The 17,414-nt window shown below is 42.1% G+C and overlaps 1 protein-coding gene across 1 annotated transcript in view; it reads left to right on the forward strand.

Annotated features, from left to right (window-relative positions):
• The first annotated feature begins 433 nt into the window (after positions 1 to 433).
• Positions 434 to 17,414, forward strand: part of spns1 (SPNS lysolipid transporter 1, lysophospholipid) — a 22,313-nt gene continuing 5,332 nt past the window's right edge. The window contains exons 1-8 of the mRNA XM_034089630.2: positions 434 to 661; positions 3,116 to 3,331; positions 4,414 to 4,479; positions 4,738 to 4,874; positions 6,919 to 7,070; positions 11,055 to 11,121; positions 11,958 to 12,094; positions 16,464 to 16,616. Of these exons, the coding sequence (XP_033945521.1) occupies positions 3,124 to 3,331; positions 4,414 to 4,479; positions 4,738 to 4,874; positions 6,919 to 7,070; positions 11,055 to 11,121; positions 11,958 to 12,094; positions 16,464 to 16,616 (920 nt within the window). The 5' untranslated portion in view covers positions 434 to 661; positions 3,116 to 3,123. The remainder of the gene's footprint in view (positions 662 to 3,115; positions 3,332 to 4,413; positions 4,480 to 4,737; positions 4,875 to 6,918; positions 7,071 to 11,054; positions 11,122 to 11,957; positions 12,095 to 16,463; positions 16,617 to 17,414) is intronic.

Here is a 17,414-nt window from a genome sequence, read left to right on the forward strand (position 1 = left end):
ACAAAATAAATTAATATGCAGATGATATTTAAATATGGCTATGAAATAAATAAACATGACTATACAACAAATATGGCTATGAAATAAATAAATATATGTAATGACTAAGAATTTATAAATCTTCCTGTAAAATAAATAAGGCTATGAAATAAATCAATTTTCATTTTAAAGTAATATATATATATATACCTATTAGGATTTAAATGTGTGCTATGTAATTAAAGAACAGACACATGCAATAAATAAATATGCTTATGCAATAAAGATATACTCATCAAATAATACAAATTCCCCACCACGTAATGAATAATAAAGCCTGAAATGAATACACGACTGTTTTCATCAAATTGATTAGATTGATTAGATTAGTCATTTCATTATTATTGTCACGTGTCAATGACTTCACAGAGTCATGTGAGCTGCGAGCGGAAGTTTGGTCAGAGCCAACATGGCCGCGGTGCACAATTGTCATCTCTGAAGTCTCCTGGAGTTAAGATTTTATATTTTAAATCGCTTCCTGGTAACGATTGTTCTTAGGAAATAGCATTTTTTTATTAAAGCAACAAAATGGAGTTTGAATAAAATTCACAGCTCGGTGTGACGACATTTGAAGCGGCGGCAGCGAGAAGAAGGAAGCGAGAGCCCTTACTCATCTTCCCAGGTAAACAACACCAACAACGGGCTAACACGCTCACTGTGAACGGTCACTGGACCACAGTTAGCTGCGTATTATCTGAATCAAATGAACAACAAGTATTACACATGAGTTTCCTCATAAAGACGGATAAGACTTAAGGTTTGATAAACTTCGCTACGTACCTTTATCTTGTACTTGGCGAGACATCTCATGCCAGACTCCATTCAAAATATTGCGAATTTAGCCTCGCTTTATTGTCTGCTTTTTCTTTTTGTTAACACATTACTAAGGATAATGTATTTATTGTAAGCATACCGTCCTGCATCATTTACACGCAATCAATATAGTGTCATTGTTACGTTTTCATGATACTATTTTAGCGACGTGTTTTCAACTGTTATGAAGGAGATGTATTGTTTTCTCGGTGAACTGTTTTTCATATTGAGCGTTGTAGAACATATTCATAGGTTATAAAGAAGCGTTGGTGAAACCATCTGTTGAGTTGGCCGAGTGCATCATTTAATTTAAATATCACCTTTAAATTGTTTTACTTGTTTTATATAACGTTTAGTTCGTTGCAAACCGAGGAACATAAAACAGGCAGAATTCTGAATTGAGTCTGGACTGTTTCAGAATCATCTTAAAGACGTGTCGAGTTTTGCATTACACACCTTTTAAACGTCCCAAGACATTTCATCACCACTCTAAAAGTAACGTTGTATGCAACGCAGAGTACCTAAACATTTCTGGAGTGGTGTCCAACAAGTAGGTTAACTGTTGGTAGCCTATATTTAGCAGTGGCTTATTATGTACTCGTGCGCACACAGCGCGTGAGTCTCTAAAGAAGTTAAAATGCCAGTTATAGGAACATCCGACAAGAAATGGTGTGGATTACTGAGATGAATGATCTGATCATGTCCTGAAACTGATAACCCTATGATCAATGAAATGCGCTTTCGAATGGAGCAATATATCTCTGATTGAGTTATGAGAGTACTCTCATACTTGTTTGATTCTGAAATTGTATATATTATACATATGTGTGTGTATATGTCTGCATCTGTAGCCTGTTATTGTCTCATTATACCGCACTGTGAATGAATTAAAAGTAAATATATAAGTCGTCATGAACACATGTGTCCATCAGACAGAAGGCTGCTGTCATCATTAATGGACGTCTCTTTAAAATGACCGCTCAGAGTCAGAGGAGAGGAGTTCTCATTTCTCTAACCGCCTGCTGCTTCCCCTCCTCTCTCATCCGTTCGACTCCTCTGCTCGCATCTTCTTGAGAAGCCTTCTTTGTCATGAGCTCCTGGCTATTGTGTTTAGTGATCACATGTTTAGTGATCACATGACTTTCTCTGGTCACTTCTTCCTCTTCTTCACTTCTGTCCAGCACAATAAATTTTTTCTGCAGGCAGTGAAATTGCCTTTTAAGGTATTCTGAGTAGAATTAATGAGTAGTTTTATTCTAAATTGTATTTAAATGTTATTAAGTAAATGTACTCAAGTACTGTTGCTTAGCATATAGACTGGGGGTCTATGTTAGCATGGTTCTGAGCTAAGGTAACAAAACCTTACTGATTATCATATTAAATATTTTTGATCTCATTTACCATTTTTTTAGATGAATGTGAGAGAGTCAGTCATTATTAGTTCAAAGTTAATACTGGATCCCATTTTAAATTGTTTTCGTGCAACAGACTTAACATTGCTTTTTCTGTTTCGAGACAAGTGTTACACATTTTTTAATAATATAATCTATCTTAATTGGTCGATGGGTTAACGTTTTGTGCAACATGATTTATTCTTAGAAATAAATCTTTGCTGATGCCTTTCAGCCATAGTCTCTAAAGTTTAAACCATACCATTATTACATTATTATATATTTTTTTATGGATTATCTTTCTTCTTTATAATTAATGTTATTTATAACACACTATAGCTTATCCCCCAACTATATAATACCCCTATGCAGCACTTTAAATCGGTCTTGTAAAAAACAAAGCTTCAAATATCTATTTTTGGACAGAATGGACAGAACATTTTTCTTTTATGACAAGTAAATATCCGTTAGTCACTATGAATTCAATCATCTCAGAAAAAGCTTTGTTTGAAATGTGTAAATTCTCAGTGTTTATCATAAGAAGTGATTATTATTATTATTATTATGGACTGACAAAAGAAGATATTTAAAGACGACCCGTTCAATTTGAGAAATTGCGTTGGACATTTTTCACTTTTGATTTATCTGGGAATTTAACATATCAATTAAAGCCTGAACGTATTTTCTTATGATTCTTTTTGCGCATTTAATTGCATATGAATTAATTTACTCATTTATTGTTTATGTTGGCCTCTCCTGACCTCCACATTACTTCTGTGATAATTCTCTTATATTCTAATAGTGTATTTTCATGGCAGTCCCTTGACTCTCCACTCACCGTCTCTGTTGACCCCCCCCCCCCCCCCCCTCAGCGGCGGCCATGTCTCTGAGCGAGCAGGCGTCGGACGTGGTGCCGTTCTTCTCCGATGAGAGCGAGGCGGAGGGTCCTGAGGATCAGGGCGGGGGGGCTCCGCGCCCGCAGGAGGAGGAGGAGGCGAGCGGCGTGTCGAAGGTCCGAGCCCTGCTGACCGTCCTCGTCCTCTGCTACATCAACCTGCTCAACTACATGGACCGCTTCACTGTGGCAGGTACACCGCTCACAGGCTTTCATTTCCTCCCAAAGGCAACATGCACACAATGTACACTATCTGTTTTCTTTTTTTATTATTGACACATTTTATTCCAGATTTTATTCCATTCTATTTCTATGTAAATACTGCTATATTTGACTATATTTTGTATTTTTTTTTTGTAATGTTATTATAGTTTTCGTGAAATAGTTCTGTGTTTTTAATTCTTGTTTTACTTTTATGTATGCACCAAGTCAAATTCCTCGTACGTGTGCCTACCTGGTACAAAACCTGATTCTGATCAGGGATGTAATATCACAAGATTTATGAAGATGGGTTGGAAGAAAAACTGTTATTTTTCAGTAATGTCCTAATAATCTTCTAGAAATAAGTATTAGATATTGATTAGAAGCATATATTTAGAGGCACTTTGATAAATCCCTTAATGAATAATATGCATTAAATAATTACTGCATTATGAAAAGTTTGTTTATGTAAACAATAGAGACAGCTAGTGAGGATCATAACGTCCCATCCCCAATTATTTGTATTCCTCCCTTATTTTATTAGGTCTACCGCGCTTAGGAACCGTTAAGCAGAACCGAAATTGTGTATTTTGTATGGGTACCCGGTACCCGGCATTTTCTTATCGGTTCTCATCTGGAACCGAGTTTCAGTTGCCAACCCTAGTTGTAACGTATATGAAAAATGACCAACATTTCCTTATCAAAATAACATTGGATAACAAATCATTTGGTCTCGATTAAAGCAGTAATATACATTTCTTTAGAAAAAGGCTTAAATTAAATCAAATATAAATATTTATAAAAAATGTATTTATTATTCAAATATATATATATAATCTGAATAAAAAATATACACATGCCATCTTGCCCTTATTCTTTACCAAATGATAGTTTGAAAAAATTAATTAATACATTCAGGAAAGTAGAATTCATTTCAAGTCAATTGTAAAATCCCGATGCCATCTCTAAATATTTTTGTTGTTGTCTTTAAAGTTGTGGTGATTGTGTATCTGTCTCCTGAGAAGTCAAATGAAAGCCTCTTTGTCCCCCCACAACCCCCAACTCCCCCCCCAGGTGTTCTCCCCGACATCGAGCACTTTTTTGGGATTAACGATGAGAAATCCGGCCTGCTCCAAACTGGTAAACAGAACTAGATTATTATATACATATTAGCTATTAGAACAAGAATCACTAAATGTGGAAATGTAAAGAGGAATTCATAAACTAGATTAAGCTAATTTAATAATAGTTAGCTAGCAAGTTCTACTTTATTTATTATTATATTCATAATCATAATCGTACACATTTGTATATTTATATAATATTTGTATATATATATATATATATAAGTGTAATATATGTATTAAGATGAGTTCTGAGTGTTCTTGTCTGTTCCAGTTTTTATCTGCAGCTACATGTTCTTGGCTCCTGTGTTTGGTTACCTGGGCGACAGGTACAACAGGAAGTACATCATGAGCGTGGGCATCTTGTTCTGGTCCCTGGTGACTCTCGCCAGCTCCTACACCCCAAAAGAGGTGAGTCGGCTTCTTGATTTCCTCTTGCACAACTACATACATATTTTTCATAGGCTTGAGTGTGTTGTGCACAAAAACCCAGGGAGTTGTTGTCAAGGACAATCTGAAATGCCAGGCTCCTTCAACATTGCAACGAATGGTATACTGAAATACGATTGTGCTTAAAGGTTTAAGGAATATGCAGGAATAAGAACAAATAAATGCTGCAAAGCACAGCAGGAAACAGACCTTCAAAATAAAAGCTCTGTTTCTGAAATTCCCCATTCTTCAAAAATCAGGAATTCAATATTTATCGGAAATAATTAAAAAAGAATGATCTTACTTAATATTCTGCTTCAATACAAAACGCTTTAAATAAATATAATCATAAATACAGACTGACCCTCTGACGTCCTTGCCAAACTTAATGAATACTATTGATTCATATTCTAAACGTTCAGGATACACTGACTGTGTATCCTGAAACTGGAATAAGTCTGAGGCCATGCCTCAACTTTAGAGAAATGGGGAAAGATCAAGCTTACATTATGGGGAACAATTTGTATTATTAAAATGGTTATTGTCCCTCAACGTTTATATAGTGGAACTACACTGTTTTATCAAAACCAAAGTGCCACGCAGTACCTTGGTATGCATGTATTATATGTTAGCTTAGCTTCTTAGCTTGAGCTAGCTCTGTTACTTCCAGCTCGGTGGCAGCAGGTCCCGCCTCGGCTACGCCTCTTTGCCCTTATTTGGAGCAGGCGGGAGATAGACTCTGACGTCACTGTCGAGACGTTAGTGGCCGACTCCGTCTACTAAAGGCTTCTCGGCAACTCTGCAGAATCCTATGGGTGACGTCACGGACACTACGTCAGTGTTTCCCCTATATACAAATAGCGGCGGCGCAGCCAGCCAGGTACCGCTAACGGATATCAGAAGTAGATGTTTCTGCAACCATGGTGGAGGAGAGCTCTCCTGTCAGACTGAGAGGTTCAGTGAGGTAGAGGACTCTCTGAGTGTTTAGATAGTTAAAGTTATCTCAGTGGGTCTCAAACAAATATGTGTTTACAACTTATGTAAACGCATATTTCCAAGGCACTCCTTTATAATTATTAGGATAAATAAAAACAGGTTTGAAATCATTCCAATGTATACTAGAGGACAGTAAACCAAAAATATCGCAAGGCGTTATAAATGAGGCCCCAGGTCTCTAGTAATTGTGCTCAAAGTGCACCAGATTGAAGCCTTTTACTTTAAAATTCTGTTTTTGTAGTGTATTTGTCTTTTGTAGAGATTTTTCATTTATTCTTTATAAAATCGACACATAGAAACAAATTGGCGGGGCGCACTTCGCACGTGCAAAAAATTCCACGTGCTCTGCGCTCACATTATGCTGGGCCCACGTGCCTTAGCACCGCTGCTATGACTCTATCCTAGGGGAAGCACTGTACGTCCATTTATATATACAGTCTATGGTTAGCTCTGAGTGTTAGCAGGCTTGCTAATGTAAACAAAGACGAGATTACGTCCAAAACACGTCCGGCATTGGTTCTGATAGCAACTTTCTGTGGGTCCGCCGCCGATTTGACGGCATATTGGCAGCAAATCTGTATCCGCTCGTTGTAGCCCCGTTTTTTAAAAAGATTTGGGTACGGAGGAAAAGAGAGAGGGTTTATTTTCTGATGCTGCGTGAGTTCCCTGACGCACCCGAGACACATCTTTATGTATAAAAGATATCAAAAAGTGCATTTTGCATGATAGGTCCCCTTTAATTATATAGTTATGATGCTGCCAATCAAAATACCACCTGCCATTTTCAAAAGGTATGATGCAATAGTCAAACAGTTTCTATGGGATGGAAAAAAGGCCAGAATTAAATCATAAATATATAAAGATAAAACATAAGTCAAACATAATAAATACAGTTTAAAATGTAAAAGCATGCCCTCTGATCAGCCCTGAATAGAGGCACCAATGTGACAGCTAACCAGTTTTTTTCACTTTAACTTTTTCACCTTAAAATCCCAAACTAATCCCCCCCCCTCCTCTTCTGGCCCTGCAGCACTTCTGGGCCCTGCTGCTGACCCGGGGCCTGGTGGGCGTCGGAGAGGCCAGCTACTCCACCATCGCCCCCACCATCATCGCAGACCTCTACGTGAAGGCGAAGAGGACCAACATGCTCTCCATCTTCTATTTCGCCATCCCTGTCGGCAGGTGGGTTTACTGCACCAATCTGCATTATTATGTAAACTCAAGAACCATTAGGAATTAGGGTTGCTAACATAATTAATATATCAGCTTTAGTACATTACCAGAGTCTCAGGAAACAACCAGTGTCATTAAATTGTTAGAACATTTTACAAACATTTCTTGTTTTGTCCAGCCAAGAAATGTAACACATTGAAGAGGTAGGAATCAAATAAATAGTTCACAATTAATGAAATAGTTTGATTAATGTATGCAGCTTTAGTAGTGATGTTGTGTTTCTATTTGTAAACCCTGCTTCTTGTAAGTACTCCTGCACTGGAATAAAATAAGCAGCCAAACGTCACCTATTGTGCAAAATGCACTTCTTCATGTCTCCTCTACATCAACATGTGTCCCCTCTTCTTCATGTCTCTTCTGCATCAACATGTGTCCCCTCTTCTCCATGTCTCTTCTACATCAACATGTGTGTCTCTTCTACATCAACATGTGTCCCCTCTTCTCCATGTCTCTTCTACATCAACATGTGTCCCCTCTTCTTCATGTCTCTTCTACATCAACATGTGTCCCCTCTTCTTCATGTCTCTTCTACATCAACATGTGTCCCCTCTTCTTCATGTCTCTTCTACATCAACATGTGTCCCCTCTTCTTCATGTCTCTTCTACATCAACATGTGTCCCCTCTTCTTCATGTCTCTTCTACATCAACATGTGTCCCCTCTTCTTCATGTCTCTTCTACATCAACATGTGTCCCCTCTTCTTCATGTCTCTTCTACATCAACATGTGTCCCCTCTTCTTCATGTCTCTTCTACATCAACATGTGTCCCCTCTTCTTCATGTCTCTTCTACATCAACATGTGTCCCCTCTTCTTCATGTCTCTTCTACATCATCATGTGTCCCCTCTTCTTCATGTCTCTTCTACATCAACATGTGTCCCCTCTTCTTCATGTCTCTTCTACATCAACATGTGTCCCCTCTTCTTCATGTCTCTTCTACATCAACATGTGTCCCCTCTTCTTCATGTCTCCTCTACATCAACATGTGTCCCCTCTTCTTCATGTCTCTCTACATCAACATGTGTCCCCTCTTCTTCATGTCTCTTCTACATCAACATGTGTCCCCTCTTCTTCATGTCTCTTCTACATCAACATGTGTCCCCTCTTCTTCATGTCTCATCTACATCAACATGTGTCCCCTCTCTTCTCATGTCTCCTCTACATCAACATGTGTCCCCTCTTCTTCATGTCTCTTCTACATCAACATGTGTCCCCTCTTCTTCATGTCTCTTCTACATCAACATGTGTCCCCTCTTCTCATGTCTCTTCTACATCAACATGTGTCCCCTCTTCTTCATGTCTCATCTACATCAACATGTGTCCCCTCTTCTTCATGTCTCATCTACATCAACATGTGTCCCCTCTTCTTCATCTCTCTTCTACATCAACATGTGTCCCCTCTTCTTCATGTCTCTTCTACATCAACATGTGTCCCCTCTTCTTCATGTCTCTTCTACATCAACATGTGTCCCCTCTTCTTCATGTCTCCTCTACATCAACATGTGTCCCCTCTTCTTCATGTCTCCTCTACATCAACATGTGTCCCCTCTTCTCATGTCTCATCTACATCAACATGTGTCCCCTCTTCTTCATGTCTCTTCTACATCAACATGTGTCCCCTCTTCTTCATGTCTCCTCCACATCAACATGTGTCCCCTCTTCTTCATGTCTCCTCTACATCAACATGTGTCCCCTCTTCTTCATGTCTCTTCTACATCAACATGTGTCCCCTCTTCTTCATGTCTCTTCTACATCAACATGTGTCCCCTCTTCTTCATGTCTCTTCTACATCAACATGTGTCCCCTCTTCTTCATGTCTCTTCTACATCAACATGTGTCCCCTCTTCTTCATGTCTCCTCTACATCAACATGTGTCCCCTCTTCTTCATGTCTCTTCTACATCAACATGTGTCCCCTCTTCTCCATGTCTCTTATACATCAACATGTGTCCCCTCTTCTTCATGTCTCATCTACATCAACATGTGTCCCCTCTTCTTCATGTCTCTCTACATCAACATGTGTCCCCTCTTCTTCATGTCTCTTCTACATCAACATGTGTCCCCTCTTCTTCATGTCTCTTCTACATCAACATGTGTCCCCTCTTCTTCATGTCTCTTCTACATCAACATGTGTCCCCTCTTCTTCATGTCTCCTCTACATCAACATGTGTCCCCTCTTCTTCATGTCTCCTCTACATCAACATGTGTCCCCTCTTCTCCATGTCTCATCTACATCAACATGTGTCCCCTCTTCTTCATGTCTCATCTACATCAACATGTGTCCCCTCTTCTTCATGTCTCTTCTACATCAACATGTGTCCCCTCTTCTTCATGTCTCCTCTACATCAACATCTGTCCCCTCTTCTTCATGTCTCTTCTACATCAACATGTGTCCCCTCTTCTTCATGTCTCTTCTACATCAACATGTGTCCCCTCTTCTTCATGTCTCATCTACATCAACATGTGTCCCCTCTTCTCCATGTCTCTTCTACATCAACATGTGTCCCCTCTTCTCCATGTCTCTTCTACATCAACATGTGTCCCCTCTTCTCCATGTCTCTTCTACATCAACATGTGTCCCCTCTTCTCCATGTCTCTTCCACATCAACATGTGTCCCCTCTTCTTCATGTCTCTTCTACATCAACATGTGTCCCCTCTTCTTCATGTCTCCTCTACATCAACATGTGTCCCCTCTTCTTCATGTCTCCTCTACATCAACATGTGTCCCCTCTTCTTCATGTCTCTTCTACATCAACATGTGTCCCCTCTTCTTCACGTCTCTTCTACATCAACATGTGTCCCCTCTTCTCCATGTCTCTTCTACATCAACATGTGTCCCCTCTTCTTCATGTCTCTTCTACATCAACATGTGTCCCCTCTTCTTCATGTCTCCTCCACATCAACATGTGTCCCCTCTTCTTCATGTCTCTTCTACATCAACATGTGTCCCCTCTTCTTCATGTCTCTTCTACATCAACATGTGTCCCCTCTTCTCCATGTCTCTTCTACATCAACATGTGTCCCCTCTTCTCCATGTCTCTTCTACATCAACATGTGTCCCCTCTTCTTCATGTCTCTTCTACATCAACATGTGTCCCCTCTTCTCCATGTCTCTTCTACATCAACATGTGTCCCCTCTTCTCCATGTCTCTTCTACATCAACATCTGTCCCCTCTTCTTCATGTCTCTTCTACATCAACATGTGTCCCCTCTTCTCCATGTCTCTTCTATATCAACATGTGTCCCCTCTTCTTCATGTCTCTTCTGCATCAACATGTGTCCCCTCTTCTTCATGTCTCTTCTACATCAACATGTGTCCCCTCTTCTTCATGTCTCTTCTATATCAACATGTGTCCCCTCTTCTTCATGTCTCTTCTACATCAACATGTGTCCCCTCTTCTACATCAACATGTGTCCCCTCTTCTTCATGTCTCTTCTACATCAACATGTGTCCCCTCTTCTCCATGTCTCTTCTATATCAACATGTGTCCCCTCTTCTTCATGTCTCCTCCACATCAACATGTGTCCCCTCTTCTTCATGTCTCCTCTACATCAACATGTGTCCCCTCTTCTTCATGTCTCCTCTACATCAACATGTGTCCCTCTTCTTCATGTCTCTTCTACATCAACATGTGTCCCCTCTTCTTCATGTCTCTTCTACATCAACATGTGTCCCCCGTTTTGTATATATCTGAGACCTATTATATATTGATGAAAAACAGTATATTAGGGGACCTTTAAATAATATGTATATTATTCATATCGCACAGGAAGTGTTCTTTCTTACTTATTTTTATTCTTTTTTTTTCTCTTCGCACGATAGACATTTTCATGACATAAAACAGTGTATAGGAGAAAATACAGAGTACATGTAAAGATGACGCATAATAACAAATGAAATAACAATAGGACACCCCCACCTTTCATCCCGCAGTGGGCTGGGATACATCGTGGGGTCTCAGGTTGGAAACATAGCGCATGACTGGCACTGGGCTCTGAGGGTGAGTCTCTCTCTGTCTGTCGCTCTGTCTGTGTCTCTGTCTCTGTGTATATCTCTCTGTGTCTCTCTGTCTGTTCTGTCTCTGTGTCTCTCTCTCTGTCTCTCTCTGTGTCTCTCTGTCTGTGTCTCTGTGTCTCTCTCTCTGTTCTCTCTCTGTGTCTCTGTCTCTCTGTCTGTGTCTCTGTCTCTCTGTCTGTCTCTGTGTCTCTCTCTGTGTCTGTGTCTCTGTCTGTCTCTGTGTCTCTCTCTCTGTCTGTCGCTCTGTCTGTGTCTCTGTCTCTGTCTCTCTCTCTCTGTCTCTCTCTGTGTCTCTCTGTCTGTGTCTCTCTCTGTCTCTCTCTCTGTGTCTCTGTCTCTCTGTCTGTGTCTCTGTCTGTCTCTGTGTCTCTCTCTCTGTCTGTCTCTGTGTCTGTGTCTCTCTGTCTCTCTCTCTGTGTCTCTGTCTTTCTCTGTCTGTGTCTCTCTTTCTCCTGATGGTGTTGTTGGTGCTCTCTCACTGTGTGTGTGTGTGTGTGTGTGTGTGTGTGTGTGTGTGTGTGTGTGTGTGTGTGTGTGTGTGTGTGTGTGTGTGTGTGTGTGTGTGTGTGTGTGTGTGTGTGTGTGTGTGTGTGTGTGTGTGTGTGTGTGTGTGTGTGGTGTGTGTGTGTGTGTGTGTGTGTGTGTGTGTGTGTGTGTGTGTGTGTGTGTGTGTGTGTGTGTGTGTGTGTGTGTGTGTGTGTGTGTGTGTGTGTGTGTGTGTGTGTGTGTGTGTGTGTGTGTGTGTGTGTGTGTGTGTGTGTGTGTGTGTGTGTGTGTGTGTGTGTGTGTGTGTGTGTGTGTGTGTGCGCGCGTGTCCAGGTGACCCCAGGCCTGGGTCTGGTTGCCGTGGTGCTGCTGCTGGTGGTGGTGCAGGAGCCCAAGAGAGGGGCGATCGAGGCCCGGACCGACCTGCACCACACCAGCTGGCTGACCGACGTCCAGGTGCTCAGCAAGAAGTACGTTCAGCTCCTCCACTCAGGAGAACTCTGAGAACATCTCTCTCACTGACTAAAGAATGAATTGATTAGAGCTTGGTGAGCAAAGGTCACTCTGACCTCATAAAACACGTTTTTGTGCCAAAACATCTTGATTTTTAAACTTTTTTTAAAATTTGAAAATAAACAATTACATTTTAGGATTTGATTGTCGTTTCCAATCAAAATCAGTACGGAAAGCTGGCAATATGTAGCGACCTTTGTCTGACGCGCTATCAAAAATGTTTTGCTGGGATCCAAAAAATGCAGTTAAAATGTGTAATTTAATGAATAAAATAAATGAACTGATTACAATGTGCACAGAGACATTTGATAAATCATCTCAGTTATGGAACTATTTGCTCTGCGGTGAACACAAGAAACCACGCCCCTCTCTTCCAAACACACCTCACAGGTTGGAGCAGGGGATTGTATTCCCTGGGACCGCGCTGACCAACCCATTGCAATCACACAGTACTTATTATCTGACTTCTGTCGCGGCTTCCTTCCTTTTCTATCTCTTCATCTTACAGCTGATTGCACACTTTACTGTATATGAGGCCCTAAAGTATCTGCTCCATTATCTGTATCAAATGCACACATTGATGTTACCAAATGACACAATACAAATAGTAAGTACTACAAATTAATTAATTTACATCTTAAATTATTAATATATACACAACATATTTTTTACAAATATCCAACCTTCAAATGTATATGTTACCAACATTGCTCTGCTCACTTGCTAAAGAACATTTGTGTGGAAATCTCAGTTCCTTTGTAGAGCTGCGCGAGTGTGGCCAAAAGTGTGCGAGTAAATCTCACTGTTAACTATTGAACTATGAGCGATCATAACTCAGCGTTATGCACACACACACACACACACACACACACACACACATTTAGCAAGGTTTAAGAAAGGAGCTCCGTGTTACAAGACAGGTCGGGTCGTTTGGCAGCACCGCCGCAGACTCTGTGTGTACACACACACACACACCGCCGCAGATCTCTGTCCACACACAGCGCGCAACTTCTGTGTACACACCACACACAGCGCCCGACCTCTGTGTACACACCACAGCCGCAGACTCTCTTGTAACACACACACAGCGCCGCAGACTCTCTGTGTACACACACACACAGCGCCACAGACTCTCTGTGTACACACACACAGCGCCGCAGACTCTCTGTGTACACACACCACAGCGCCACAGACTCTCTGTGTACACACACACACAGCGCCGCAGACTCTCTGTGTACACAGACTCTGTGTGTACACACACACACAGCACCGCAGACTTTCTGTGTACACACACACACACACAGCGCCACAGACTCTCTGTGTGTACACACACACACACAGCGCCACAGACTCTCTGGCCCTTTCTCATTTCTCGAACTCCCCTCCTCGACTCCCCTCCTCGACTCCTATCCTCGATACTTAGTCCCGCCCACAGGAGATGCGAGCGGAGGACTGAGGAGGGGAACCGAGGAGAGAGGAGGGGAAGCAGCAGGCGGTTAGAGAAATGAGAACTCCTCTCCTCTGAGCGGTCATTTTAAAGAGACGTCCATTAATGATGACAGGAGGCACAGCAGCCTCTGTCTGATGGACAGATGTGTTCATGATGACTTATATATTTACTTTGATTCATTCACAGTGCGGTATAATGAGACAATAACAGGCTACAGATGCGGACACACACGCACACACATATATATGTGTATATTTATATAAATATATACAATTTCAGAATCAAACAGAGCACTCTCATAACTCGTAACACTATCAGAGACTGGATATATCCCCCCCCTCTCCCCTTTGGTCGCTACAATGAGGAAAATAAATTACGGGCCAAAAGTTGTATTTACAAGTAAGCCGAGGACACCAAACCAACTGAGACCTGTCTGTCCGCTGCATCTACGCACACACGTACCACACACACACACACACACACACACATACAGCTCCTAAAACAGGCTACAGCCGTTGTGTATTTTATTGTGAAGAACTAAATGGTTTTAGAAAAATATCGACTCTTTGTTTGTAGATATCTACTAAACTAAAGCAAATAAAGAGAGTAGGCCTGTTATACTGAGTGATATATATTATACACACTGCTCTGCTTTCTGCACGGACCTCACAGCTGTTCTCACTGTAAACATCGCGTCGCGATGAAAGCAGTTAATAAAATAATATCCAGGGGATGCATGCAGAGCTGTCATTGGCTGAGATAAGTCCGGCCGTGCGTCACGAGTCTTTGAAACATCTCTGTTCCCGGAAATGCATCCGCGAAGGAGCCGTGGAGGAACCATCAGTGTATCCTCGGTTAGAGCTCCTCCAGAGAGCCTCCTCGACGCTCGATGCTCGGTCCTCGAAGTGCATTTAGAGAAATGAGATGTCCTTCAACATGGCGCGCTGAAATTCATTTCCGGTACACTACCGGAGGACCGAGGAGTCGAGGAGGGGGATTTGATGAAATGAGAAAGGGCCTCTGTGTACACACACACACACAGCGCCGCAGACTCTCTGTGTACACACACACACAGCGCCGCAGACTCTCTGTGTACACACACACACAGCGCCACAGACTCTCTGTGTACACACACACACACACACCGCCGCAGACTCTCTGTGTACACACACACACACAGCGCCGCAGACTCTCTGTGTACACACATACACACAGCGCCACAGACTCTCTGTGTACACACACACACACAGCGCCGCAGACTCTCTGTGTACACACACACACACAGCGCCGCAGACTCTCTGTGTACACACACACACACACACCGCCGCAGACTCTCTGTGTACACACACACACACAGCGCCGCAGACTCTCTGTGTACACACACACACACAGCGCCACAGACTCTCTGTGTACACACACACACACAGCGCCGCAGACTCTCTGTGTACACACACACACACACAGCGCCGCAGACTCTCTGTGTACACACACACACAGCGCCACAGACTCTCTGTGTACACACACACACAGCGCCGCAGACTCTCTGTGTACACACACACACAGCGCCACAGACTCTCTGTGTACACACACACACAGCGCCGCAGACTCTCTGTGTACACACACACACACAGCGCCGCAGACTCTCTGTGTACACACATACACACAGCGCCACAGACTCTCTGTGTACACACACACACACAGCGCCGCAGACTCTCTGTGTACACACACACACACAGCGCCGCAGACTCTCTGTGTACACACACACACACAGCGCCACAGACTCTCTGTGTACACACACACACACACACACCGCCGCAGACTCTCTGTGTACACACACACACACAGCGCCGCAGACTCTCTGTGTACACACACACACACAGCGCCACAGACTCTCTGTGTACACACACACACACAGCGCCGCAGACTCTCTGTGTACACACACACAGCGCCGCAGACTCTCTGTGTACACACACACACAGCGCCACAGACTCTCTGTGTACACACACACACAGCGCCGCAGACTCTCTGTGTACACACACACACACACACCGCCGCAGACTCTGTGTACACACACACACACACACACCTCCGCAGACTCTCTGCACAGAGGAGCCGCGGAGTCCGGGCGGTGCTGCTCCTCCAAGGAAGAGACACACACTCACTAAGCCGAAAAAACGAGATCCGGTCCCAGAGCTCTGCTATTTTAAAGTAACACATAAACCCTGAATATAGTCTATATTAAGAACGAGAAAGGTTTTAACATATATACAGTTTTTGTAAACGTATATCAAATGTGCGAGGGTGATGACGTCCTCTGGGCCGGGCTGAGCCTGGACAGCCGGCCCAGAGGAACCCCTGCTTGTCACTAATCAGAACGATACTTGCAGCTCTTGTGACGATGCAGGAGGATAACTAGGGTTTTAAGAGAAATGAATCCACACATTTCTGAAAACGTGCCACAATCTGCAGCACTTTGCTTTTGGTTTTATTGTGTGAACACGTGCAGCTTTCTGTAAACATTTGCAGCTACGTTTGAAATACAAAAAATACTTTTAGCAGGTAGATAAAACAGCGATCTGACGTATATTCCATGTATAAAAAGGGCTTTAGAAAGTTGAACTGATTACAAATGTCCCTGTTAGAAATGGTCAGGTCAGTCTAAGTGTGTGTTGGCTGTCTCAGGGTCGTTGCTAACCTCTCTCTATTCAATTCAATAGCTTTATTAGCATGAGCATGGTTAGGAGTACTCTCAGTCTTGAGAGGTCATCAACCTCCTTGAAACCTGGGATTACAGAGTTCAACTTGTTCCAGTAAACACTCCTTACTTACTCTCTCCCTCTCTCTCTCTCCCTCCCTCTCTCTGTCTCTGTGTGCAGCCGCAGCTTCGTGCTCTCCACCCTGGGCTTCACGGCCGTGGCCTTTGTGACCGGCTCTCTGGCTTTGTGGGCTCCCACGTTCCTCTTCAGAGCCGCCGTAGTCAACGGGGACAGGTCGCCCTGCTTTGAGGGGAACTGCGCCTCCACGGAAAGGTGAGCATAAACACACATGTCAACGGAAAGAAAGTCTGGCCTTCGAAACGGAAACATGAATATATTACAACAGTACAAATATATTCAGTGGTGCAAATAACTGTCCATGGCAGCGTAGAGGAAATGTCTGCGCCCAGGTTTTAGCCCTGACCCATTTCATCACTAGACGCATTCTTAGCTGCTTTATCTTTGAGTTGTTTGGAGCATTTCAGCTGTGTTGATGCATACGGCAGGATGACCCTCAGCTGCTACAATAGTAAATACAAAATTAAATGTAGTGTGGGATCCAAAATATAGAAAATGTCACATTAAAAGCACTATCTAAAAACTCTGTGCACAGTGGAGCTATGTAAACACACTGAAATTCAAAAGATTTTAATCCTGAAAATAAATATATTTTGTGGTGACAACCAAGACATGTTGGGGTTCATTTCGAACCTTTATTTATCCAGATTGTCCCTTGAGATCATAGACCTCTCTTTCAAAGGGAGACCTGCAAACAAAAGCTTGAATGGCAGAAATATTATTAATATACTATTTATTTTTGCAGATTTCAATCAATGTTTATTTATATAGCCCAATATCACAAATGTTACATTTGTCTCAGTGGACTTCACAGTTTGTACAGAATATCAGTATGACAATATTTAGGAAATTAAACTGTTTTTTGAAATAATTTTTTTATCTGACATTGCATGAAAAATAAAGTAATACATATATTATGTTTTATGTGGATCAGGACATAATTTGCTTTAAATAAAACCATTTATTTTTACTGCATTTTTAGGAATTAGATAA

Source organism: Pseudochaenichthys georgianus, chromosome 8 (assembly GCF_902827115.2).
Source record: "Pseudochaenichthys georgianus chromosome 8, fPseGeo1.2, whole genome shotgun sequence".
Taxonomy (NCBI): Eukaryota; Metazoa; Chordata; class Actinopteri; order Perciformes; family Channichthyidae; genus Pseudochaenichthys; species Pseudochaenichthys georgianus.